This window comes from Rhinoderma darwinii, chromosome 6 (genome assembly GCF_050947455.1).
Source record: "Rhinoderma darwinii isolate aRhiDar2 chromosome 6, aRhiDar2.hap1, whole genome shotgun sequence".
NCBI classification, from domain to species: domain Eukaryota; kingdom Metazoa; phylum Chordata; class Amphibia; order Anura; family Rhinodermatidae; genus Rhinoderma; species Rhinoderma darwinii.
The window spans coordinates 64,777,577-64,804,255 of NC_134692.1; the positions used below are offsets into that span (position 1 = coordinate 64,777,577).

At 41.2% G+C, this 26,679-nt stretch overlaps 1 protein-coding gene across 3 annotated transcripts in view; it reads left to right on the forward strand.

The window, feature by feature from the left end:
* SGO2 (shugoshin 2) overlaps positions 1-24,205 on the forward strand; it is a 30,603-nt gene extending 6,398 nt beyond the window's left edge. For all 3 annotated transcript variants that reach the window (XM_075829898.1, XM_075829899.1, XM_075829900.1), the window contains 7 exons: positions 1,825-2,000; positions 3,619-3,696; positions 10,597-10,685; positions 12,375-12,565; positions 15,767-17,785; positions 21,884-22,025; positions 22,103-24,205. In XM_075829898.1, coding sequence (XP_075686013.1) covers positions 1,825-2,000; positions 3,619-3,696; positions 10,597-10,685; positions 12,375-12,565; positions 15,767-17,785; positions 21,884-22,025; positions 22,103-22,235 — 2,828 coding nt within the window. In that variant the 3' untranslated portion in view covers positions 22,236-24,205. The remainder of the gene's footprint in view (positions 1-1,824; positions 2,001-3,618; positions 3,697-10,596; positions 10,686-12,374; positions 12,566-15,766; positions 17,786-21,883; positions 22,026-22,102) is intronic.
* The last annotated feature ends 2,474 nt before the right edge of the window (positions 24,206-26,679 follow it).

Here is a 26,679-nt window from a genome sequence, read left to right on the forward strand (position 1 = left end):
AAGGAAAAACTAAAATCTTGCAGTGACATAAGTATTCAGACCCTTTACTCAGTACTTAGTTGTAGCACCTTTGGCAGCGATAACAGCCTCCAGTCTTCTTGAGTATGATACCACGAGGTTTGCACACCTGGATTGGGGATTTTCTGCCATTCTCTGCAGATCCTCTCAAGCTCTGTCAGGTTGGATGGAGACCGTCGGTGGACAGACATTTTCAGGTCTCTCCAGAGATATTTGATTGGGTTCAAGTCAGGGCTCTGGCTGGGCCACTCAAGGACATTCACAGAGTTGTCCCTAACCACTCCTGTGTTGTCTTGGCTGTGTGCTTAGGGTCATTGACTTGTTAGAAGATGAACCTTCAGCCCAGTCTGAGGTCCAGAACATTCTGGATCAGGTTTTCATTAAGTATATCTCTGTACTTTGCTCAATTTATCTTTCCCTCAACCCTGACCAGTCTCCCGGTCCCAGCTGTTAAAAAAAAATAAATGCCCCCACGGCATGATTCTGCCACCACCATGCTGCACTGTAGGGATGTATTGGGCAGATGATGAGCAGTGCCTGGTTTCCTCCAGACATGATGCTTAGAATTGAGGACAAAAGGTTCAATCTTGGTTTCATCAGACCACAGAATCTTGTTTCTCACAGTCTGAGAGTCCTTTAGGTGCTTTTTTTTGCAAACTCCAGGTAGGCTATCATGTGTATTTTACTGAGGAGAGGCTTCTTTCTGGCCATAAAGCCCAGATTAGTGGAGTGCTGCAGTGATGGTTGACCTTCTGGAAGTTTCTTCCATCTGCACACAAGCTCTTTAGAGTTCCGCCAGAGTGACCATTGGGTTTTTGGTCACCTATCATACCAAGGCCCTTCTCCCCCGATTACTTAGTTTGTCAAGCCGGCCAACTCTAGAAAGAGTTTTGGTTGTTCAAAACTTCTTCCGTTTAAGAATTATGGAGGCCACTATGCTCTTGGGATCTTTCAGTGCAGCATAATTTATTTTTTTTGTACCCTCCTCCAGATCTGTGCCTCCTCACAATCCTGTCTCTGAGCTCTACAGGCAGTTCTTTCCGCCTTATGGCTTGGTTTTTGCTCTGATATGCATTGTCAGCTGTGAGACCTTATATAGACACGGGTGTGTCTTTCCAAATCATGTACAAACAAATGAATTTACCACAGGTGGACTCCAATCAAGGTGTAGAAACATTTCACTGATGATCTTGAGAGATGGTAGGCCCCTGGAACTACATTTTAAGTGTCATGGCGAAGGGTCTGAATAATTATGTCCAGTTTTTCATTTTTAATACATTTTATAAAAATTCTATTTTCACTTTGTCATTATGGGGTATTGAGTGCAGATAGATGGGGAAAAGCTTGAATTTTTTATTATTTTAGCACAAGGCCTCAACATAACAAAATGTATAAAAAGTGAAAGGGTCTGAAGACTTTCTGAATGCACTGTAAATAAATATATATGTAAAACTAAGTACATGTCTATGTATTCCCTACTGGGTTTATGTCCCTGTTGTGAACACTAGCCACATCCTGATGTGCTGTCCTTGTGACGTCACTATTACCATACGCACGGAAACTGTGACCTGGGAGCTTCTATGCATGGCTACCCATGGCCGAGCAGGTATATGTATTTAAAATATGTATATACTTGTATTACTGTATGCAACATTTTTTAATTTGTTTTTGTATCTGTACCGCTGTTTTGTTATGAGGTCTTAATAAAAATTACCTTTAAAAAATATGTATATACTTTTCAATTACAGAAAAAATCCCTGCATCACCGTTTCTATATTGTTCTGGTGCCATCTTTGTGTCTTTTAGATAACTCATCTATTCTAAAAGTTTCCCTAAAGCACAATAATAAAGCTTTAGCACGTGCCCTAACTGTTGAGAAAGAGAAGTCAAGTAGATTGGGAAATGACATAATGTTCCTCCAGAAGGAAGTCAAGATGCTGCATTTTCAGAATGCTTTGCTTAGACAAAACCTAAGTATTGTGGTAAGTCTGACACCAGCAGCAAATGTTCTCACGTGTATGCAGTGGCTGCCATGTTTTCCATGGGACCGGTTTGAGTACAATACCTGAAATAAATCTCAATGTTCATAGACCACAATCTGTCATATCCTTTTTTTTTTTTTTTTTTTTTTTATTATCCTGTTTTAGTAGTAATGGAATTTTCTGTAAAAACAGGATGGAATATGATTGACCTTTTAATGCTGCTACTTTTTCTCACGTACTTATTACACGTTGGCACTGAGCAGTCAGTCTGGGACTGATGGGCAGCAATTGACGTCAGCCAGGCGCCGGCACAGGTAACATATTAGAGGCACCCAGCTTTCCCACACTGACGTATGTAAGCAAAAGCATACACCGTGCTATGTATACAGGGGGTGCTCTTGATCCTGCAGGTTTTTTTTTGTGTGTCAATTATAATATTTTTGGAGGTTGAGGGAAGACCCTGGTCCCGTGTGATAGCACGATGGGGGACGCCACCTGCATAGCAGCTTGCAGTGTTGTAGCAATAAATCATGTTCATGTGAATGCAGCTGGTCAGACCAGTAGGAACTAGCGACTAACCTAACGTAAGAGTTCAAAGATCAGGTGGCTGCAATAAGTTATAGTCAATGGTTAGAGAGCGGGTTCCAGTCTACAACTAAAATAGTCAAGAGTGTGACCAAATATCATGCAACATGACTACCTATGACTGACTGCTTACAGACGCCACTGCTTCTACACGTGTTATTAAACACTTAGACTGAGCCGTCAGGGTAGGGCTGTTGTCCTGTGTTGAGCAGAAGCACACAATAGTATGTATATCCAGCACCCAACTGCTTTAAAGAGGCTCTGTCACCACATTATAAGTGCCCTATATTGTACATAATGTAATCGGCGCTGTAATGTAGATTACAGCAATGTTTTTTTATTTAGAAAAACGATCAACGATCGCGAGATCACGCTTGCTGTCATTAAGTCCCACACAAACATTACCGAAGTGTCGGGATTGTGAATAGACATCGCGTCCTAGCTGGAAGCGATGTCTATTCACTCTCAAGACACTTCAGTAAAGTTAATGTGTGAGTAAGTGACAGCACATCATGATCTAGTAAGATCACTATGTGCTGAGTACATGAATGGAGAGAAGTGTATGGCGCGGATTGGTCAGCGTCATACACTGCTCTTTACAACGCCCACTTGGTCAAAAAATAAAAACACGCCCAGTTGTCTATTAAGAAAGTCATTAGCATAAATCTAAAATAGGTCATAACTCCGTAAAAAATGATAGTTTTTCTAAATAAAAAACACTGCTGTTATCTACATTACAGCGCCGATGACATCATGTACAAGATAGGCCACTTATAATGTGGGGACAGAGTCTCTTTAAGCCACAGTCCCAGTGTGCGGATGATGTTATTTGACATCCGCACAGTGTAAGTGAATGGTGCAAGTTGGCACGACTGGTGACGTTATCAGCGTCTGTGCGCACCCTTATTTGGAAGAGGAGCAGCTGGGGGATGGAGGACTGATGTAATTTTTAATGTATCCCCGGTTTAATGACCTGCTGAACTGACGCTTGTTACAATAAATAACTTCAGGTAATACCTGCTTTCTTTTACAGAACAAAATGCTTAAAGATATCGATGTATTCATGAATATTAACTTGCCTGCCGCTATTGAAATCAGCAGCACAATGGAGGTATTTTCTCCACTTTTTTGTTTCCTCATTGTCTATTTATACAATACCAGTGACTGTTAAAATCATAATGGTAACCTAGATGCATCGTAAGGGATCTGAGTAAGGCTCGATTCGCACGCACACTGTTTACTCACATTTTTGGTGGTGTTTTTTTTTTTTACACTTTTCTGTTTTTCCCTAAAAACGTCTTTTGCCAGGTGTTACTTTAAAGAGTATCTGTAGGCACATGGTGTAAAAAAAGAAATTCCAACATACTATCATGCAAACCAATCTTTCTAACAAAGCTAGAACTAGCCCTATACCTTACATGGATCCAGAGAACACACCCCCCCCCCCCCCCCTCTCCGAATTTAATCCAATTGCTCTGTTAGATTTTCTTCAGACCTGCAGCTCAGGGACGGTGTCCTTTAGAGGTTACATAGTTAGTAAGGTTGAAAGACACACGTCCATCAAGTTCAACTAAGGGATGGGAAAAAGGGGAGGGATGAAACTAAAATTCTACACCTTCACATAGGAGATGATATTTTTTTGTTCTAGGAAATTATCTAAGCCTTTTTTAAAGCCATCTACTGTCCCTGCTGTGACCAGCTCCTGCGGTAGGCTATTCCATAGATTCACAGTTCTCACAGTAAAGAAGGCTTGTCGCCTCTGCAGGTTGAACCTTTTTTTTCCAGACGGAGGGAGCGCCCCCTTGTTTTTTGAGGGGGTTTTACATGGAACAGGATTTCACCATATTTTTTGTATGTGCCATTCATATATTTATATAAATTAATCATGTCCCCCGTTAGTCGTCTTTTTTCAAGGCTAAATAGGTTTCATTCTTTTAATCTTTCCTCATAACTTAGATTCTCCATGCCCCTTATTAGCTTCGTTGCTCTTCTTTGTATTTTTTCCAACTCCAGGGCATCCTTTCTATGAACTGGAGCCCAGAACTGAACTGCATATTCTAGATGAGGCCTCACTAATGCTTTGTAAAGTGGTAATATTACATCCCTGTCCCGCGAGTCCATGCCTCTTTTAATACACGACAATATCCTGCTGGCCTTTGAAGCAGCTGATTGACACTGCATGCTGTTATTTAGTTTATGATTTACAAGTACACCCAGATCCTTCTCAACAAGTGACTCCCCCAGTGTAGCTCCCCCTAGGACATATGATGCATGCAGTTTGTTCGTACCCAGATGCATAACTTTACATTTATCTACATTAAACCTCATTTGCCAACTGGATGCCCAAACACTCAGTGTGTCCATATCGGCTTGCAATTCATGAACATCTTCCATAGTCTGAACTATATTACATAGCTTGGTGTCATCTGCAAAAATAGAAATAGTGCTATTAATCCCATCCTCTATATCATTAATAAATAAGTTGAATAATAGTGGTCCCAGCACTGAACCCTGGGGTGCACCACTTATAACCGGGGACCATTCTGAGCAGGAGTCATTGACCACAACACGGTTGCTCGTTTTGTTTCGCTGCCTTTGCCTCCTCTAGAAGAAACTTCACAAATGCCCCACATTGCATTTCTTTTTAGAGCCAGAGAGAGAGTCCAACATATAAAGCTAAAGAAGAGTTGTGCGCACGTGTGCAGGGCTGTGTGTAAGAATTTATTTTTTTTCAAACTTAAATTACAAAACATTAATTTGTAATTCTGAATTATATTGCAATTACATTTAATACCGGAACAGCACCTTTAACCCCTTCCCGACATGCGCCGTACATGTACGGCGCTGTCGGGAGGTGCTTCCCGCAAAGCGCCGTATATGTACGGCGCAGTAATGGTGCGGGCTCCGAAGCAGAGCCGGCACCATCACCGCGGGGTGACAGCTGTATTATACAGCTGGCACCCTCCTGTAACTGCCAGGACCGGAGCTACTCTCCGATCCGGCAGATTAACCCCTCAGATGCTGCGCTCAATAGAGCGCAGGATCTGATAGGTTTTCACCCTACCGGCAACCCAGTGATGCAATCACTGGGTTGCTGTGGCAATCGGACGCCAGAAAATGGCGTCCGAGTCTGCCTTGTACGGGAGCCGATGAGGACCCGCCTGCGGCGCGTCCTCATAGGCTTGCTGTCAGTGAATAACTGACAGCGCTAATACACTGCACTACGTATGTAGTGCAGTGTATTAGATTAGCGATCGGGGCATCAGGCCCTCATGTCCCCTAGTGGGACAAGTCAGAAAAGTAAAAAAAAGATAATAAAAATGTGGTAAAACAATAAAAACACACACATTTCAAATAAAAATAAAGCTAAACTGACTTTTTTCCCATAGTAAGTCTTTTATTATGGGAAAAACCTTAAAAATTAAAAAAAACTATACATAATTGGTATCGCCGCGTCCGTAACGACCCAAACTACAAAACTATTATGTAATTTATCCCGCACGGTGAACGCCGTAAAAAAAAAAACATGAAAAACAGCGCCAGAATCTTTGTTTTTAGATCTTCCAAAAAATGCTATAAAAAGTGATCAAAAAGTCACATTTACTCCAAAATAGTACTAATAAAAACGACAATCCGTCCCGCAAAAAATAATCACTGACACCGCTTTGTGCACGCAAAAATAAAAAAGTTATGGGTCTTAGAATATGGTGACACAGAAAACAAATGATTTTATAAAAAAAGTGATTTTATTGTGCAAAAGCCGCAATACATAAAAAAAACTATACATAATTGGTATCGCCGCGTACGTAACGACCCAAACTACAAAACAATTATGTAATTTATCCCGCACGGTAAACACCGTAAAAAAAACATGAAAAACAACGCCAGAATCTTTGTTTTTAGGTCACATCTCCTTCCAAAAAATGCTATAAAAAGTGATCCAAAAGTCACATTTACTCCAAAATAGTACTAATAAAAACGACAATCCGTCCGGCAAAAAATAGTCCCTGACACCGCTTTGTGCACGCAAAAATAAAAAAGTTATGGGTCTTACAATATGTCGACACAGAAAACAAATTATTTTATAAAACAAGTGATTTTATTGTGCAAAAGCTGCAATACATAAAAAAAACTATATAAATTTGGTATCACCGTAATCGTATCGACCCGCAGAATAAAGCGAACATGTAATTTAGGGCGCACTGTGGATGCCGATAAAAAAAAACAATAAAAAACTATTCCAGAATTGCTTGTTTTTGGTAATTTCCTTTACCAAAAAATGAAATAAAAAGTGATCAAAAAGTCGTATGTGTTCCAAAATGGTACAAAAATCTACAGCCCGTCTCGCAAAAAACAAGCCCGCACACCGCTGAATCAACTGAAAAATAAAAAAGTTACGGCACTAGTAATGCGGTGATGAAAAAACATCTCAATGCGCAGGCCGGAGGGGAACATTCCTTCAGTTTCAGGGCCCTAGTATTTAGGAACTAGGAAAGGGAAGGGACATCGCACATCCACTGGAAGCGAGGGCGCCCGTATTATACCAGCGCAAAACTTTCCCAGTAATATTTCCCAAACTACGAAGGAGAAAAAGTCCCCAAAAGGTGCAGAGCGTTACAAAAGGGGAGTGAGAAAGAAAACCGTTTATCAGTGTGACACCGGCCTGTGCATAACGGATTGCTTCACAGCGTACCACACATCTATGGATAATTGTATTATTTACGCCATTATTATACCCTCTTATTATGCCCTGATGTACTTGGCACAGATTACATATGCCCTACATTATAAACGGAAATACCAGCAAAACCCCAAACAGAACTACTACCAAGCAAAATCCATGCTCAAAATGGCGGTCTTTCACTTCTTAGCCCTACAGTGTGCCCAAACAGCAATTTATGGCCACAAGTAAGGCATTACCATACCCGGGAGAACCCGCTTAACAATTTATGGGGTAAGATTCTCTAGGGGCACAACATATTGTGCGATGAATAGGCAGATCAGTGGAAAAATTGCAATTTTCACTTTGCACCATCCACTGCGTATTCATTTCGGAAAAACACCCGTGGAGTCTAAATTCTCACTACACCCCTTGATAAATGCCTTTAGGGGTGTAGTTTCTAAAACGGGGTCACTTTTGTTTGTTACATCAGGGGTTTTGCAAATGCAACATGCTGTCCGCAAACCATTCCAGCAAAATCGACGCTCCAAAAGATAAATACCGCTCCTTTTCTTCTGAATGCTCCCATATACGTAAACAGCCTATTATAACCACATATGGGGTGTTACCGTACTCGGGAGAAATTACTTTACAAATGTTGGGGTGCTTTTTCTTCTCTATTCCTTGTAAAAATGAAAAATGTTGATCTAAAACTACTTCTTGTTGGAAAAAAAAATTATTTTTCATAGCTTAATTCTAATTAATTCAGCAAAAAACCTTTGGGATCAAAATTTTCACTATACCCCTAGATGATTCCTCAGGGGGTGCAGTTTCCCAAATGTAGTCAATTTTGGGGTGTTTCCACTGTACTAGTACTACAGGGGCTCAGCAAATGTAACATGGCGCCCAGACACTATCCAAAATCCAAATGGTGCTAGTTCCATTCTGAGCCCTACCGTGTGTCCAAACAGATGTTTGTGACCACATGTGGGGTATTGTTTTACTCGGGAGAAGTTGCTTTACTAATTTTATGGTGCTTTTTCTCCTTCAATCCTTGTGGAAATGAAAAAAAAATACCTAAACCTACATTTTATTTGAAAAAATGTAGATTTTCATTTTTACGGCCTACTTCCAATAAGTTCTGTAAAACACCTGTGGGGTCAAACTGCTCACTGTACCCCTAGATAATTTCCTCAAGGGGTATAGTTTCCAAAATGGGGTCACTTTTTGGGGGTTTCCCATGTTTTGTCCCCTCAGGGGCTTTGCAAATGTGACATGGCCTCCGCAAACCATTCCTGCTAAATTTGAGCTCCAAGAGCCAAATGGCGCTCTTTCCTTTCTAAGCCCTGCCGTGTGTCCAAACAACCGTTTATTACCACATGTGGGGTATTGTTTTACTCGGGAGAAATTTCTTTACAAATTTTATGGTGCTTTTTCTCCTTTAGTCCTTGTGGAAATGAAAAAAAATTAGCTAAACCTACATTTTATTTGAAAAAATGTAGATTTTCATTTTCATGGCCTAGTTCCAAAAATTTTTGCAAAAAAAACTGGCCGGTCAAAATGCTTGCTACACCCCTAGATAGATTCCTCGCGGGGTATAGTTTCCAAAATGGGGTCACTTGTTGGGGGTTTCCACTGTTTTGTCCCCTAGGGGGCTTTGCAAATGCGACATGGCCTCCGCAAACCATTCCTGCTAAATTTGAGCTCCAATAGCCAAATGGCGCTCTTTCCATTCTAAGCCCTGCCGTGTGTCCAAATAACCGTTTATTACCACATGTGGGGTATTGTTTTACTCGGGAGAAATTGCTCTACAAATGTTGTGGTGCTTTTTCTACTTTAGTTCTTTTGGAAATGAAAAAAAATTAGCTAAACCTACATTTTATTTGAAAAAATGTAGATTTTCATTTTCATGGCCTAGTTCCAAAAATTTTTGCAAAAAAACTGGCCGGTCAAAATGCTTGCTACAACCCTAGATAAATTCCTCGAGGGGTGTAGTTTCCCAAATGGGGTCACTTTTGGGGGGTTTCCACTGTTTTAGTTCCACAAGACCTGTTCAAAGCTGACATGGTGCCTAAAATATATTCTAATAAAAAGGAGACCCAAAATCCACCAGGTGCTCCTTTGCTTCTGAGGCCGGTGCTTCAGTCCAGTAGCGCACTAGAGCCACATGTGGGATATTTACTAAAACTGCAGAACCTGGGCAATAAATATTGAGTTGCATTTCTTGGGTAAAAAATTCTGTGGTACAAAAAAATGAATTTCTGGAAAAAAATAATGAACTTTGTAAATTTCACCTCTACTTTGCCTTAATTCCTGCGCAATGTCTAAAGGGTTAAGAAACTTTCTAAATGCTTTTTTGAATACTTTGAGGGGTGCAGTTTTTAAAATGGGGTTACTTATTGGGGGTTTCTAATATCTAAGGACCTCAAAGCCACTTCACAACTGAACTGGCCCCTGTAAAAATAGCATTTTGAAATTTTCTTGAAAATGTGAGAAATTGCTGCTAAAGTTCTAAGCCTTGTAACGTCCTAGAAAAATAAAATGATGTTCAAAAAACGATGCCAATCTAAAGTAGACATATGGGGGATGTTAGTTAGCAACATTTTTGTGTGGTATAACTGCCTGTCTTACAAGCAGATACATTTAAATTGAGAAAAATGCTCATTTTTGCAATTTTTCGCTAAATTTTGGTGTTTTTCACAATTAAATACTGAATGTATCGGGCAAATTTTGCCAGTAACATAAAGTCCAATGTGTCACGAGAAAACAATCTCAGAATCACTTGGATAGGTAAAAGCATTCCGGAGTTATTACCACATAAAGTGAAAAATGAGGCTCTGTCAGGAAGGTCAAAAGCGGCCAAAGAGGGAAGGGGTTAAACTGAACAGTAATATATGAAAGTAACTACATACAGAGCCTCTGGGTTTGTGGCGTTTCTGTTGCTTTTTGGGGGTCAGTGACCTTTTTTGTTGTTTGTTTTAAACGCAGCACACTCTAGATTTGGCATTTTCTTTCCTGGTTGTTTTTCCATAGGCTTCTTTACAGGGCTTCAAAAATGCCAGGAAAAATGCATGTACAAAATATTGCAAAATTAAAAACGCCACTAAAAATGCATGTAAAAAGTTTGAAATGCATTTTTTTTGTGCATGCATTTTAAAATGCTGAAAAAAAATGTGTATAGGAGGCCTATATGTGGTAATGCATTGAAAGGATTGAAGAGTGGAGATGGGGAGGGGGTGTATTACTTCAGTGTTTGACAGTTCAATAGATGGGAATGTGAACAGACTATATTTTGCTGCTTTTAAGAAACTACCGTAACTGTATTCTGTTTTAAATATTTACCTCCTATAGTCATCAGATCGTCTATCGTTAAATGAAACAAAGAGTCAACGTTTTAGCCAGCAGAGTGCATTGTCTACGGATGAGTATCAAGGCTTTAGGTAATATATGAAATATATAATGCGATTCTATAGTATATGGTCAGAAGTATGTGGACATCCCTCCTAATTATTGACTTTAGATGTTTCAGCCACTTCCGTTGCAAACAGCTACATAAAATCCTGCGCACTGCCAGGCAATCTCCATAGACCAATATTGGTAGTGGTGTGGGCAGGCTGTCGCAGCGATCACATGACTAGAGACCGAGTCTCCAGGTGAAAGCTCCGTGATACAGTTGTATCACAGAGCTCCTCACAGTCCAGCGCGTAAGCACCACTGGGAGGAGTAATGTGATCGTTGTGACAGGTTGTCACAACGATCACATGACCGGAGACCGCGGTGAGTGGTCTCCAGTTGAAGCTCTGATACAGCTGTCTAGAGACAGCTGGATCACGGAGCTAAATGCCGCCGGGGAGGCACTGTTTTGCACTGACAGGCAGTAATGCTCTAGTATACGAAGTTATATTATATCTGTGATCTAAAGATTGCATAGTGAAGTCTCCTAGTGGGACTGAAAAAATAAGAAGTCTATAAATAAAGTTAATTAAAAATGATTGATAAAGGTGACCGTTAAAAAAGGGGTTATATTTAGTAAAAGTGTAAAAAAAGAAATAAAAGTACACCTATATGGTTTTCGCCGCAATCGTAAGGACTCAAACAATAAAGTTAACATGTAATTTAAGCCGCAAACTGAATGCCATAAAAAACAAATGCAAAAACCAATGGCAAAATCGCCATGTTTTTCCATTGCCCCCCAAAAAAGTCATAATAAAAGTTAATCAATAAGTCCCGTGTTCCCCAAAAAATTTACCAATGAAAACTACGTTTCGTCTTGCAAAAAACAAGCCCACATTTCACTACAAAAGTTCTGGCTCTTGGAAAGTATTGAAAGTCGTAAAACATAAAAAAAAACCTCTACATATGTGGTATCGCCGTAATCGTAACGACCCATAGAATAAAGGGAACGTGTTATTTACACCGCCCGGTGAACAAAATTTAAAACGCACAGGATAATGGTTTTCAGGTTTTTTTTCTATCCCCCCCCCCCCCCCAAAAAAAAAATTTTTAAAAAAAGTTTATAAAAGTTCATCAAAAAATATGTACCCCAAAATGGTGCCATTAAAAAGTAGAACTAACCCCACAAAAAACAAGTCCTCATACAGCTATGTCGACGGAAAATTAAAAAAAAGTTCTAGCTCTTTGAATCCGACAATAAAAAAAATTGCTTAGTCATTAGAGCCTAAAATAGGCTGGTCACTAAGGGGTTAAAGGGGTATTCCAGGTACAACAAGTTACCCCCTTTCCGTAAGATAGAGGGTAAATTTCTGATCGGTGGGTGTTCGACAGCTGGGACCCCAACCATTTACCCTGTTTGAATGGAGCAGCAGCTCGCTCATGTGCACTGCTGCTCCATTCATTCTCTATGGCAGCGGCGGAAATAGCTATTTCCGGCGCTCCCAAAGACAATGCATAGAGCTGCAGTGCGCATTAGCGATCTGCTGCGCCGTTCAAACGGGGTATGGAACCCCCGTTCTTGTAAACGGTGGGGGTCCCAGCTGTCGGACACTCGCCGATTAGCAAGTTATTTTTTTCAGTAGCCTCCTTTATCATATAATTAGGAGATCATAACTACCATGTGTAGCTTGAAAATGTATGTAATAATGTTACGGTTTCTCTCTCTTAACGGTTAGGCTAACAGGAGTGGCATTAAGGGTTCCTTCCAACTCCGTGGGGCAAGTTAAACGCAACAGTCGTCAACCTATTGTGGTGAATGAAGAAAATCGCCTTATTGTTCCACCTTCACCACTAACCACTGTTGTCAGAGAAAACCGTGACAAGCTGGATGAACCAGAATTGCATACCTTGAATTTATCTTCCAAAGGTAATACTTGGCTGCATGTCGATTACACAAAGCCCATACAAATATACCATGATATATCTTAGGATTTATATATTATCGATAATTTGTCTTTTCTTGTTCGTTACATTTGGGGGACACAGACTGTGGCTATATGTTATTGCCACTAGGAGGCTTGACACTAAGATATAAAAAAAAAAGTGACTCCTCTTATAGGATATACCCTGCCCACAGTCCCTATTCAGTCTAAGGTGGGATTCACACGACCGGGTCGTTCCCGAGCCCGAGTGTCGGCCGGTAAAATCGGCCATTTTGCCCGGCCGGTTTGCATTAAGTTTTGCATCCGTGCCGGGCCGGGCAGATCTGGACAGTGACATCAGCGGCAACTCCTGAAGGGGAATCCCCATGTGTTCGGGGATTCCGCTTCAGGAGTTTCCCCTGATGTCACTGCCCAGATATGGACAGAGACATCAAGCGCTCTGTCCAGGAGCGGAATCCCCGTGTGTTCGGGGATTCCGCTCCTTCAAGGAGCTAAAGTGCGGCTAGCACATAGCAGAGCAGGGAGATACCTCCCTGCTCTGCTATAGTGGCGTCGCTGCAGTAGTAGCAGCCGCAGCAGCTGCTAGCGGCGCCATCGAAGGTGTCGCCGGGCCAGGGTGCTTTTAACAAGCAGGGGAAGGGAGCCAGCGCAGCGCTCCCTTCCACCTGCTGTACACCCCGGCCCTGCCACAGTGTACAGCGATGCCATTCGTCAGAATTGCATCAACTCCTCCTCCTCACATGCACTCTGCGCTGTGAGGAGGAGGAGATAGAGCGCAAGCGCCGGAAAACCCGGCCATCACTCGGGACACATTCCGGTGATGGCCGTGTAATTCCCGGCCCCATAGACTTCTATGGGGGCCGGGTACCCGGGCGAAGATAGAGCATGTCCTATTTTTTGACGGCTGGTTTTCCCGGCCGTCAAAAAATCGGTCGTGTGAATAGCCCCATTAGGGGTCTATTATTCCTAATGCAGCCGGGTGCCGGCTGATTTATGAACGGCCGGCACCCGGCCGGGAAACCCTGCCGTGTGAATGAGGCCTTAGCTTAGTGTTGTAGGAGGCAGACGCTTCTGCTGATAGCAGCAGAGTCTCTAGCAAGGATTTTTTACTTTTTCATTTATTTTCCATCAAGCAAGAAGATGAGACCCCGGTTTGACACCTGTGTCCTCTCCTTGGCGAGCGCTCGCTCTCATGTTTCAAATGCACTGATGCCCGACCTGCCTGTGAAGTGGGACAAGAGTGTCAGCTCCTCTGTCACCCACCAACCTAAGCGGCACCTCTAACACTTCTCCCACCAGTGTCCCCCTAGTAAAGGCTGTAACACTAAGGGGTGCTCCAGGTTATTAGTCTGGAAGATGGAGAAAAAGCGCGGAGAGGTTGGTGAATGTTACCCCCCCCCCCCCCAGGCTACCGCTTGCTTGCAGTATAGGTCCCCTGGACCTACCATTCAGTAGCGTGTAGTTTGGGGCTCTGGCTCATTTTGTATACCAATAGGAAGGTATCGACAATAAACAAAAAAAACGGTGTATCATTTTGAAAATACTAAAATCTTAAGAAATAAGGCCGACAAAGCCCACAATAAAAAAAAGACACATACACAAGACAAAGATAAAATATATAACCCAAAGAGGCGAGTAGGACATCACATGAAAAAAATATTCGATAAAATACTAGAGTATAGGGCACCTGGCGCTAGCTAATGCAAATAATTGTTAGGTGTGCAAAGGAATAGATACATGTGTTCCCCTTGTGTTCCCCGGCAAGGAACAGGTTAACAGAATCTCTAATCAGTGATGCACTGCGTGCACTAACATCCCCCTCTGCCCGTCACCACCTCAACCGGTCTCCGATGATTGGACCGTGAAAAATGATCCGTGTGTCAGCCAGTTTTCACAGCCCTACCAGGGTTCATGTGAACGGGACTCCCGGCATTATAGTCATTTAGGCTACAATCACACGACAGTGAAAAGAAATGCCCATGTCGACAGTGCCACAAGCCATTGCAGATAGCACCCCCACGTAGATCGTACCTCACCTCGTAGATCGCACCCCCACATGTAGATCTCACCCCCACATGTAGATTGCAGCACCACTCCCCCCTCCATTGCAGATCGCAGCACCACCCGCCTCCTTTGTAGAGCGCACCCACCTCGCTTGTAAATTACAGCACCACCCACCCTTACTTGTAGATTGCACCCCCCTCCCTTTGAGATTGCGCCGCTGTAGCTGCCACTAGGAGCTGAATCCCCAGCCATAAGAGGGCGGGTTGTGGTGCGATTTACAAGGTACATGGGGGAGGGTGCGATCTACAAGGTACAAGGGGGGGGGGGTGCGATCTGCAAGCGGGTGCGATCTACTGCGGTACAATCTATAAGGGGGGTTGTGGTGCGATCTACGAGGTATAAGGGGGGGTGCGATCTGCAAGGCGGTGCTATCTACAACGGTGCGATCTATAAGGGGTGGGTTGTGCGATCTACAAGGTACAAGGGTGGGTGGTGCGATCTGCAAGGGGGTGCTATCTACAGCGGCACGATCTATAAGGGGGTTGTGGTGTGAACTACAAGGTAAATAGGGGGGTAGTGTGATCTGCAAGGTACAAGGGCGGTGGTGGTGCGATCTGCAAGCAGGTGCTATCTACATCGGCGCGATCTATAAGGGGGGTGTTATCTACAGCGGGGTCGTTTTGCTATATACGAGGAGTCCCTGCTTCCTCCGCGGAACTGCTGTTTCGTGCTGTATCATTTTGTTCAGTACAGAACAGCAGTTCCATGGGGAAGCAGAAACAGGAGGGGGCAGACCAGGGCGAGTTAATCGAATTAATTTGATTAATTGCCCAGCCCTATTTCAACATGGCCGATGCCATTATGCCTGCTGCAGCATTTTCAGCCCAATAATACAAGCAGGACATTCTTCCCTATCCCCTCATGGGGACTTGGCTTTCTGAGTCCCCATAAGGGAGGCATGCTCTTTCTTTGAGCGCTTTTCGCCTCTGACCTACCATTGAAAACCATGGGAGGCAGAAAAAACCTGCGACGCAGAAAAATACGTTTAAAAAAATGCTGGCATTTTAAAATCTACTGCAAAATTCCTGTGTTAACGTTGTGTTAACTACCCCTTAGACATAGAAGATGCCACTGTATTATTTATATAGAATATATAATAAATATTTTATATTTCTTTTTAGAACAACTTTCAGAATTCAATGAGAACGCAAGCCGGGATTCTCTCTCTGGGAAAGTCAAGGACTCCTTGCTACCATTGGATGAAGTATTTTCTTCTAGCAACAGAAAGGCACAAAGTGGTGAATTTGTTACGAAAAGGAAGAAAAGGTGCATGTTATCCCATTCTAGCACAGGGTCTATGAAGTCTGAAACTAACCAGACCATGAGCTCAATGGGTATGAGCCAGGAGAGCTCTCCTAGTGCACAATGGGAGATGGGTACAGATGTCATTATTTTTCCTGACTTGGAACGCAAAGACTTTGGTGGAGCAAAAAGCTCTTATATTGATTCTGTCTTGCAAAAGGACAGGCTATCAACAACGTCACATTGCTCTTCACTGTCCAAAAAATTGGACACTGATCAAGGCAATGATGCGGGCAAAGACATCAGCAATGTTTTATATGAAGGTACAAATGAACTAAAGCTTGTACAAAACGGGGAAAGTGATCAACATACGGTTGATGGACATGTGGAGCAAGAGAAAACCGTATATGAAGCCGATATGGAAATGACTTCAAGTGAATCTTCTACTATAATTTCAGTGTTATCTAAAAATAAGAAGCAAGCTTCCAAAAACAAATCTGGCATACCTGTGAAACAGACTGGCACCTTAAGAAAAGTGAAGAAGTCCGTCCGTGAAAAAACAAAGAGAGCTGCATCTTCTGTTGAGCAACAAGTCGACGAATCATCCAACAGCAACGAAAAAGGAGCTACTGCAGATAAGTTCCATGAGAGTTTGACAAGTGATCGACACGATGATCGCAGGACATACGTTTTACCGGGGCCTGTGGTACAAGAAGGGCTTGATGTTTTTGAAAGCAGAACACAATCAAAACCTGAAGTGTCAGTGTCTGGAGAGTCCTGTGTAACAGGGCAAATAGTTTTAGATGAGACCATAGTATTAAATGGTGAAAAGAGCAAATTGGCATTTACTGTAGTAAAAGACCATTGGACAGAAGCAGGCAATATTGCTGATGTGGCACCTAAGAAGAGAAGATCAAAAAACGTTAAGGAAGCCTCACATGTGGAATGTTCCAGAAAAAAGAAACGGAAAACACGTGGAAATTCAAAGGATCAAGAACAAATGGTAGAAGAAAATGACAACATAAAGGAATCTACTGACCGTAGTAAGAAAATAAATATAATGCCCAATATCCATGTAAATCATCAAGAGCAGAAAATACGGAGGGAGACCTATGTGGTGGACAGCTCAACAAAACAGCACCCAGTGGCAAATGAGCGAATATCCAAAGCTCACGGAGTTAAGTATAGGAGAGAAACTTTTGTGGTTTCAGAACCAAATCCCTTGGTCTCGGTTACCTTAAAAATGTCAAATAACACCTTTGTCGAGCCAGAAAATGATGTGAAATCTCTTGTCCCGGTAAAGGTCTATCGCAAGACTAAAAATAGACCAGATACCAAAAAATCGGATTCTGAAAACAAGAATTGTAATGCCGTGTCAGACCTCAATGATACATCTGACTGCAAGAAGCATGTTACCAGATGTTCGGGGAAGAAGGCCTCATCTGACCTCTTTTCTGAATTCGACAAAAGGAAGACCCATATTTTGCCTGGTAAACAGGACGACTTCAAGGGTGAAAAAGCTACACTTGCCCGGGAGAGCTTTATTAATCTACCATCTAGTCAGAGGGATAAGGCAAGAAAAATCCCAAACGTCACTACAAATTTGAATGACTCTTTTACGCTTGATATGGTTAGCGAGTCCATACTTGAAAATACAACCGAGTTGTCCAGTTTTGCAGAATTCCCATCCGCCACCAACTCCAGAAGCACTTCTTTAAAAAGCTTTCCTTCTTCTGAGCGCCCAGTGTCTGAGGATTGTAATAAGGAACTTTCTCATGATTTGAACAATGTTCTAGAGGAAAATTACGACGACCATCAACAAGAACCACATAAAACTGAAATTGGAAGTCTTCGGCAATGCAAGGTTGAAGACCTCAGTGTGGAAATCTATGAACCAGGTACTTATCAATGTGTTTCTGTAGCTCGGAGTAAGTCTTCTAAACTGAACCTCTCTTGTATGGATCCGCGTGGGTTTTTAGGTTGTTGCATGGGCTTTTCAACGTTGCTGGATGTGTTTTAATCTTGTAGTGGTTTAAATTTACCAGAAAAAAAACAAAACAAAAAAAACTTCTAAACGGTAAGGGGGTGTTCACACAGTGTAATTTGGCGCTGCTTTTGACGCGGAAACCGCGCCAGAAACACCCGAAATTGCCTCCCATTGATCGTTTTCTGCCCTCCAGGCGTTTCCGTCTCTGACCTCCCATTGACATCAATGGGAGGCAGACAAAGCAGTCTTTTCTGCGTTCTCTGCCTGTGACGCTAAATGGCCACGGCTGAAAAACGCAGTAAATGTTCTGCCAGCGGGTCAAAATCTGCCTCAAAATTCCTGAAGGAATTTTGAAGCAGATTTTTTTTCGCCTGCAAAAAACTTAGTGTGAACAGGGCCTGATAAGACTAATGTGATGCCGCAGATCAAGACTGTCCCGATCTCTGCTAAGTCTCTCCCCATCAGAGTGAAAATATTGCAATCTGAACATCTTAAAATGGTCTTCTGATGTCCTAGATGCATGTGACGTCTGATGTCAGACCACCACTGATTTCCAGAACAAAAAGTTCTCTAGAACATTTAACCCATTAATGACTGGCCTATTTTGTGCCTTCAGGTCTGAGTGTTTTGCCTTTTATATTTTTGTTTTTCCATTGCCGTATTGCAAGAGCCATAACTTTTTTTATTTTCTTGTCGACATAGCTGTGTTTTTTTGTTTAGCGGAACGGGTTGTATTTTCAATTTTGGGGTACAATTCTGCCATTGTTTTTGATATAGATGGATAGAGATATATAGTTTTGTTTTATTACGCGGTTTACCGGGGGCTATCTATAGCGTTAACTTTATTCTGTGGTTTGATAGGACTATGTGGATACCAAATATGTATAGTTTTTTTTTATATTTTAGTACTTTTGCTCAATAAAAGCATGTTTTATAGGGGGGGGGGGGCATTTTGTGTCGCTATCTTCTGAAACACATTATCTTTTTACGTTTTTTTTGTCAATTCAGCTGTATGAGTGCACAAAAAGTGGTGTGAGCAGATCCTTAGACAGTCAGAAATATAAAAGGCGGTTCATGCATCAGGACTGAGCCTGTTTTGGTCTTCAGGACAAAGCCGATTTTTTTCAAATCTGACGTGTTACTTTATGTGGTAATAACTTTGGAATGCTTTTACCTATCCAAGTGACTCTGAGATTGTTTTCTCGTGACACATTGTACTTTATGTTAGTGAAAAAATGTGGTGAATAAATTCAATATTTATTTCTAAAAAAACACCAAGATTTAGAGAAAATGTGCAAAAATTTGCATTTTTCTAAATTTAAATGTATCTACTTGTAAAACAGATAGTAATACCACACAAAATAGTCACTAGTTAACATTTCTCATATGTCTACTTTATGTTTGCATCATTTTTTAAACATTCTTTTATTTTTCTAGGACGTTACAAGGCTTAGAACTTTAGCAGCAATTTCTCAAATTTTCAAGAAAATTTCAAAAGGCTATTTTGTCAAGGACCAGTTCAGTTCTGAAGTGGCTTTGAGGGCCTTATCTACTAGATAGACCCCATGAATCACCCCATTTTGAAAACTGCACCCCTCAAAGTATTGAAAACAGCATTCAGAAACTGTTTAAACCTTTTAGGCGTTTCACAGGAATTAAAGCAATATGGAGGTGAAATTTACAAATTTCATATTTTTTTTGCCAAAATTCATTAGTAATACTTTTTTTTCTGTACCACAGAAGGTTTTTCCCAAGAAATGCAACTCAATATTTATTGCCCAGATTCTGTAGTTTTTAGAAATATCACACACGTGGCCCTAGTGCGCTACTGGACTGAAGCACATGCCTCAGAAGCAAAGGAGCCCCTACTGGATTTTGGGGCCTCCTTTTTTTTAGAATATATTTAAGGCACCATGTCAGATTTGAAGAGGTCTTGTGCCAAAACCGTAAAGACCCCCCAAAAGTGACCCCATTTTTGAAACTACACCCCTTAATGAATTTATTTAGGGGTATAGTTAGCATTTTGAACCCACAGGTTTTTTTGTCAAATGTATTTGAATTAGTCAATTTTTATCAGAAAAAAAACTTTTGTACATTTTTACAAGGAATAAAGGAGAAAAAACACCCCAAAATATGTAAAGTAATTTCTCACGATTATAGCAATACCCCATATGTGGTAATAAACTGTTGTTTGGACCCACAGCAGGGCTTAGAAGAGAAGGAGCACCTTTTGGATTTCTGATTTTGCAGGAATAGTTCTCAGTGCCGTGTCGCGTTTGCAATGCACTGGAGGGACCAAAAGTGACCCCATTTTGGAAACCACACCCCTCAAGGAACTTTTCTGGGGGTAATTTTAGCATTTTGACCCCACAGTTGTTTTGCTGAATTCAATGGAATTGGTCTGTAAAGGTGAAAATCTACTTTTTTTTCCTGAAAAAACGGCGATTCTGCCGTTTGAAATTCTTTATTTTTAACGGCGTTCACCGTGCGAGTTAAATAATGGTGTATTGTAATAGTTTGGACTTTTACAGACACAGCGATACCAATTTTGTGTATTTATTTTTTTTGGACTTTAAATATTTATTACAATTTTTTCAATAATAACTTTTTACAATTTTTTTTACACATTTTATTAATCCCCCTAGGGGACTTGAACGAGCAATCATTAGATAGCTGGTACAATACACTGCAATATTAATGTATTGCAGTATATTGTTATTTTTACAAGTTCCTGTAACAGCGCAATCGCTGTTCCTGTCCGTTAGTCCCAGGTGTCAGCTGTAATACACAGCTGACACCCGAAGCACATGGCGCGGGCTGAGCCCGCTCCATATATCACACACACACACCACAACATGTTATTAAGTCGTGGTGCGCAAAGGGTTTTCCACTGATATGTCATTTTACGGCACAATATGTTGTGCCCAGTTTGTGCCACTGAAGACAAATACCTCATAAAATATTAACTGGGTTCTCCCGGGTATGGCGATGCCATATCTGCAGACATAAACTGCTGTTTGGGCACGCTGTAGGGCTCAGAAGGGAGGGAGCATCATTTGACTTTTGGAGCGCAGATTTTGCTTGGCAGTAGTTCTGTTTGGCGTTTTACTGGTATTTCAGTTTATAATGTGGGGGCATATGTAATCTGCGGAGAACATCAGGGCATAATAAGAGGGTATAATAATGGGGTAAATAAATAATAATTCACAGATCTGTGGCCGGTGTCGCACTGATAAATGGTGCCCAATCTTATCCGCTTTTGGAACACTGCACATTTTGCGTCGCCATATTCTGAGAGCCAGAATGTCTTTATTTTTTCTTCACCGGAGTTGTGTGAGGGCTTATTTGTTGCGGGACAATCTGTAGTTTTCATTGGTACCATTTTGGGGTACATGTGATTTATTTCTTCATCACTTTTTATTCAATTTTTTGGCAAGCAAGGTGACCAAAAACCATCAATTCTGACAATGTTTTTTGTTTGTTACTTTTTTACGGCGTTCACCGTGGGCTATAAATTACCATTTTACTTTATTCTGCGGGTCGGTACGATTACGGCAATACCATATGTATATCGTTTTTTTTGGTTTTGCAGCGTTTGCGCCACGTGTGAACATGCCCTTAAAGCGCGGACATAACTGCATTCCCAGGTGCGCAAAGTTACTTCTCACTTGGGCGTGCATTTACGCCAAGGTGCGGGAAGAGGTTAATCGGGTTGGGTTTTGGTGAACTGTTCTACAGAACAGTAGAAGTCTATGGTTGTTGACACTCTTGTTCCAGGTGGTTGAAAGTTGACGTTGCAGATTTTAGTTGGCGTGTTTGATGTTCGCGCTATCTGCTTGTTTTTCTCTATAGAACCTTGTATTCACTTTGACTAACATTTTTTGTACTTTAGATTTGCATCATCCAGAACGAACTTGTACGCTTCTAACCGTGTGTATGGATAGACTTTTTGGCCAGAATTTGTGGACATAGTAAAAAAAATAGTAATTTCTATCTATTGTTTCTACAGCTATTAAAACTTTTGAGGATCTGACAAACCAAAATGTTGACGCCACTAAACAGTCTCCAAAGTCTTGCTCAGAAGAAGAATCTCATGGTCAAGCTAGGAGGAGACGCAATCCAGTTAATTACAAGGAGCCGAATTTGGGAACGTAAGATGAACATTTTTTTATTCCTATCTATTAAAATAAAGCTTATCGTTCTCTTAAATCCATGTATGTATTTTCAGAAAACTTAGACGTGAAGACAGTTCCAAACACACTGCATTACGGTGTTCAGCTATTAAAAAAGGAAAAGGCAAACAAGGAGGGGGGCGAAAAAAGAAAGTCAAAACTGAAGAATGTGGAACTGAAGATACATAAAGAAGGGATTGTGGAAGAGCTCATCATTGTGACTTGTTTTCCACTGCTCTCCTTATGTGGATCAAGATCTTTCTATTAAAAAAGAAAAGTGGTAAAGTTTTCTAGTTTTAATTATATATACTATGCTACCACTATCTTTAATAATTGAATGGGTTTCCCCATCTTGGACATTTATGGCATATCCACAGGATATGCTATAAAAGTCCAATAGATGCGGGTCCCACCTCTGGGAACCGCACCTATTTCTAGAATGGGGCCCCCTAAATCTCATTCTAGCTTATTTGGCTCCGCTGCCTCCTGGCCACATCCTGGTTAGGTGGTTGGGAGTTACGGAAACAGCCGAGCTACACTGTTCACGTAAATTGCATAGAAGTGAATGGGAGTTACGGAAACACGGCGAGCTATGCTGTTTCAGTGGCTACCAAGCTCCGGAAACAGAGTAGCTCGCCGTGCCACATTGTTTCAGTAACTCCCATTCATTTCTATGGGAGTTACGGAAACCGTGTAGCTCAGCGATCCCTCGGCTGTTTCCGTAACTTCCGACCATCTAACCAGGAAGTGGCAGCGGAGCCGAGTAAGCTAGAACAGGGTCTAGATGGTGGGATCCGCATCTTTTGGGTATTTATGGCATATCCTGTGGATGGGAAAACCTCTTTAAAGGCTAAAAACCATTTGTAGCCTCTTTTTTTTTTTCTAATTTCATGAAATGTATGTGTTGTGTTTTTAAAAAATTTTGTAAATTTACATTCATTAAAATTTTAACTTTTTGCGATGCAACTTCTATGTATGCACTATACATAGAAGTTGCATAGCACCGGTGTGAGCAAAATCAGTCAGTCATCTGGACCGAAAGCCCATGTGTGCCCACACACAGGATAACCCTAAATTCAAACGGGCGCTGCGCATCTCGAACGTGAACAACGGTCGTTCTTCACGTCCGAGGTGCATCTGTGCTTTGCGGGACTAGAGTCTATGGAGTGAAGCGTGGAAAAATGGGACTTGTCCTATTTTCTCACAGACCCTTCCCACGGTCCGTTGAAACAACGGCCACATTGAATTATTTAGGTCCGTCACCCGGACATTTAACACGTTCGTGTGAATAAGGCCTAATACCGATCAAATCCTTGTTCATGAACTTAGGGTGACCCTAATACCGATCACATCTGTGTGTCAGAGGAACACAGAAGCTGCTGTCCGCTGAGCTGTATGTTCAGCTGACTGACTGTTTCGGGTCACAGCGGCGCTATGCAGCTTCTATGTAAAGTTCATACATAGAAGCTGCATCAAAAAATAAAATTTAAATGTCAATTTTTAAAAAAGGTTTAAAACACACATACATTTCATAAAAAAAAAAAAGCAATAAAGGTTTACAGCCTTTAATTCTCAATTAGCATTTCCTTAGTAAATTTACAATATTTAGTGCTATCTAACGTATGCTTTCTATGGGATATATTCTAGTATTTTGTATATATTGAACAGTTCCATATGTATATATAAATATATATATTGTGTTTACTGCTATAGGTTAGCTTAGGCCTCATGCACACGACCGTAGCCATTGTGCACTGCCGTGATTTCCGGGTCGGCCGGCCACGGAGTGACAGACGCGAGCCACCCGCAAATCGCGGGCTGTGCACATGGTCGCGGCCATTATTTTCAATGAGCCCGGACAGCAGAACACGGCCATAATAAGGCTTGCCCGTTCTTTCTGCGGTCCGGGCTCCAAGGCAATGCACGGACCGTGAAAACCACGGTTGTGTGCATGGCCCCATAGGAATGAATGGGGCTGCAATTCTCCCGTGGGTTTTCGGGGGAATTGCGGCCGCAAAAGCATGTTCGTGTGCATGGGGCCTTAGAAGAATAGAAGATAACTGGTTTACATGTAACTGTTGTGTGTTAGTCTTTTTGGTTATGTTCACCACAATTCATTTTTGTGTCTTGTACCCTTTTAATAAAGAATATCTTTAATAGTCCTTGCCTTCAACACTCTTATATTGCCCATATCTCATGACCGTTTATCAGATACACCAAATTACAGCATATTCTTCATGAAGGGCAATGTAATGCACACAGAATAGAGACAGGAGTGTTTTAAGATGCTCATGTGCAGCTATGGACCTTATCCCCTGAATGAACGATCTTTGCAATCATTCCGTTGGAGCAGAGTTGTCACCGTGAGCCCTCTTTTAAAGTGACTATCACCTCCGAAAACTTCAAACTACAATAATCCAGTAAAAGCTAAAACTACGTTTTTATCTTTCTACTCACTTGCATTCCCCTGCTGTAAGCCCGCAAACGGGCCGGCACTGCATGTAGATGAGTCCTCTCCATTATGTCACCGAGCTTAGGAGCCCTCTCTATGTATCAGCATGTAGTGCACGGACCATTTGCGGTCTCACAGCGGGGGAATGCAAGTGAGTAGAAAGATAAAAATTTCAGATTCAAAATTAGCGTCTTTTTAAGCCATATACTGATTATTGTAGTTTAGGAGGATTTTTTTTTTTCAGGAACCCGTTCAGTTCTGAAGTGTCTTTGAGGACCTTATATATTAAAGTCTCCATATATCACCCCATTTTAAAAACTGCACTAAAAGTATTCAAAACAGCATTCAGAAAGTTTCTTAACCCTTTAGGCGTTTCACTGGAATTAAAACAAAGTAGAAGTAAAATTTACAAGTTACATTTTGCCGAAATTCATTAGGAATACATTGTTTTTCTCTAACATAGAAGGTTTTACCAGAGAAACGCAACTCAATATTTATTGCCCAGATTCTGCAGTTTTTAGTAATATCCCACATGTGACCCTAGTGCACTAAAGGACAGGCCTCAGAAGCAAAGGAGCACCTAGTGGATTTTGGGGCCTCCTTTTTTTAGAATATATTTTAGGCACCTTGTCGGGTGTGAAGAGGTCTTTTGGTGCCAAAACAGTGGAAACCCTCCAGAAGTGACCCCATTTTGTAAATTACACCCCTCAAGGAATTTTTCTAGGTGTATAGTTAGCATATTGACCTCATGGGTTATTTGCAGAATTGAATGGGATTTATTGGGATTAGGCCGTAAAAATGAAAATCCACTTTTTTTTTGGGGGCAAACGTAGACATTTTTACAAGGAATAAAGGAGAAAAAGAAGCCCAACATTTGTAAAGCACTTACTCCCGATTACGGTAATACTCCATATGTGGTAAGAAACTGCTGTTTGGACCCACAGCAGGGCTTAGAAGGGAAGGAGCGCTATTTGGCTTTTGGAGCTCAAATTTAGCTGGAATGGTTTGCGGCGCTATGTTGCATTTGCAAAGCCCCTGAGGGGCCAAAACAGTGGAGTCCCCCTTAAAGTGAACCCATTTTTTGAAACTACACCCCTTAAGGATTCTATCTAGGGGTATAGTGAGCATTTATACCCCACAGGTCTTTTGCAGAATTTATTCGAATTAGGCCGTGAAAAAAAAAAAAAAAAAAAAAAAAAAAAAATTCCCACTAAAATGTTGGATTTTTTCATTTTCACAAGAGATAGAGAAAAAGCACCCCAATATTTGTAAAGCAATTTCTCCCGTGTACGGCTATACCACACATTTGGTCATAAATGTTTTTTTTTTCAATACACATTAAGTCTTTCAGGACTGATCCATTTTTTCATTTTTCACTCCCCGCCTTCCAATAGACATAACTTTCTTTTTTTACCGTCAGAGTTGTGGGAGGAGTTGTTTCTATTGACACCATTTGAAGTGCCATATAATATACTGGGAAACTGAAAAAAAATTCTTTGCGGGCTGAAATTGGAAAAAACTTAGATTGATCCATTGTTTCTTGGTTTTCGTTTCTACAGATTTCTCCGTGCGTTAAAAATGACAAACTTTATTCCTTGCCTCAATTCGATTTTGGTGAGACCAAATTTATATAGGTTTTTTATATATTTTACTACTGTTACAAAAACAACAAAAAAATTGTTTTTGTTTCACCACATTCTGAGAGCCATAAGTTGTTTTGTTTTTTTGATCGATTGAGTAATGTGGGGGCTTATTTTTTTGCGGGAGTAGCTTTTTTTAGTACATACAATTTTTGATCACTTTTTATTACATTTTTTTTTTTTTTAGAACAAAGGTGACCAAAAAACAGTGAAATTTAAAGTTTACATTTTATTTTTTTTACGACGTTCAGTGTGAGTTAAATAATGGTATATTGTAATAGTTTGGACTTTTATGGATGTAGCGATACCAATTTTGTTCTTTTACATTACTTTAGAGGAAAAATGGCAAAAAGGGTTTTTTAGAACTTTTTATTTTTCCACTACAAATTTTTTATTTTTTGTTACACACTTTATTAATCCCCCTAGGGGACCTGAACCAGTGATCGTAAGATACTAATGTATTGCAGTGTATTGTAATTTTTACAGGCTTCTGTAGCAGCACGCTCGCGGTTCCTGTCCGTTAGTCCCGGTTGTCAGCTGT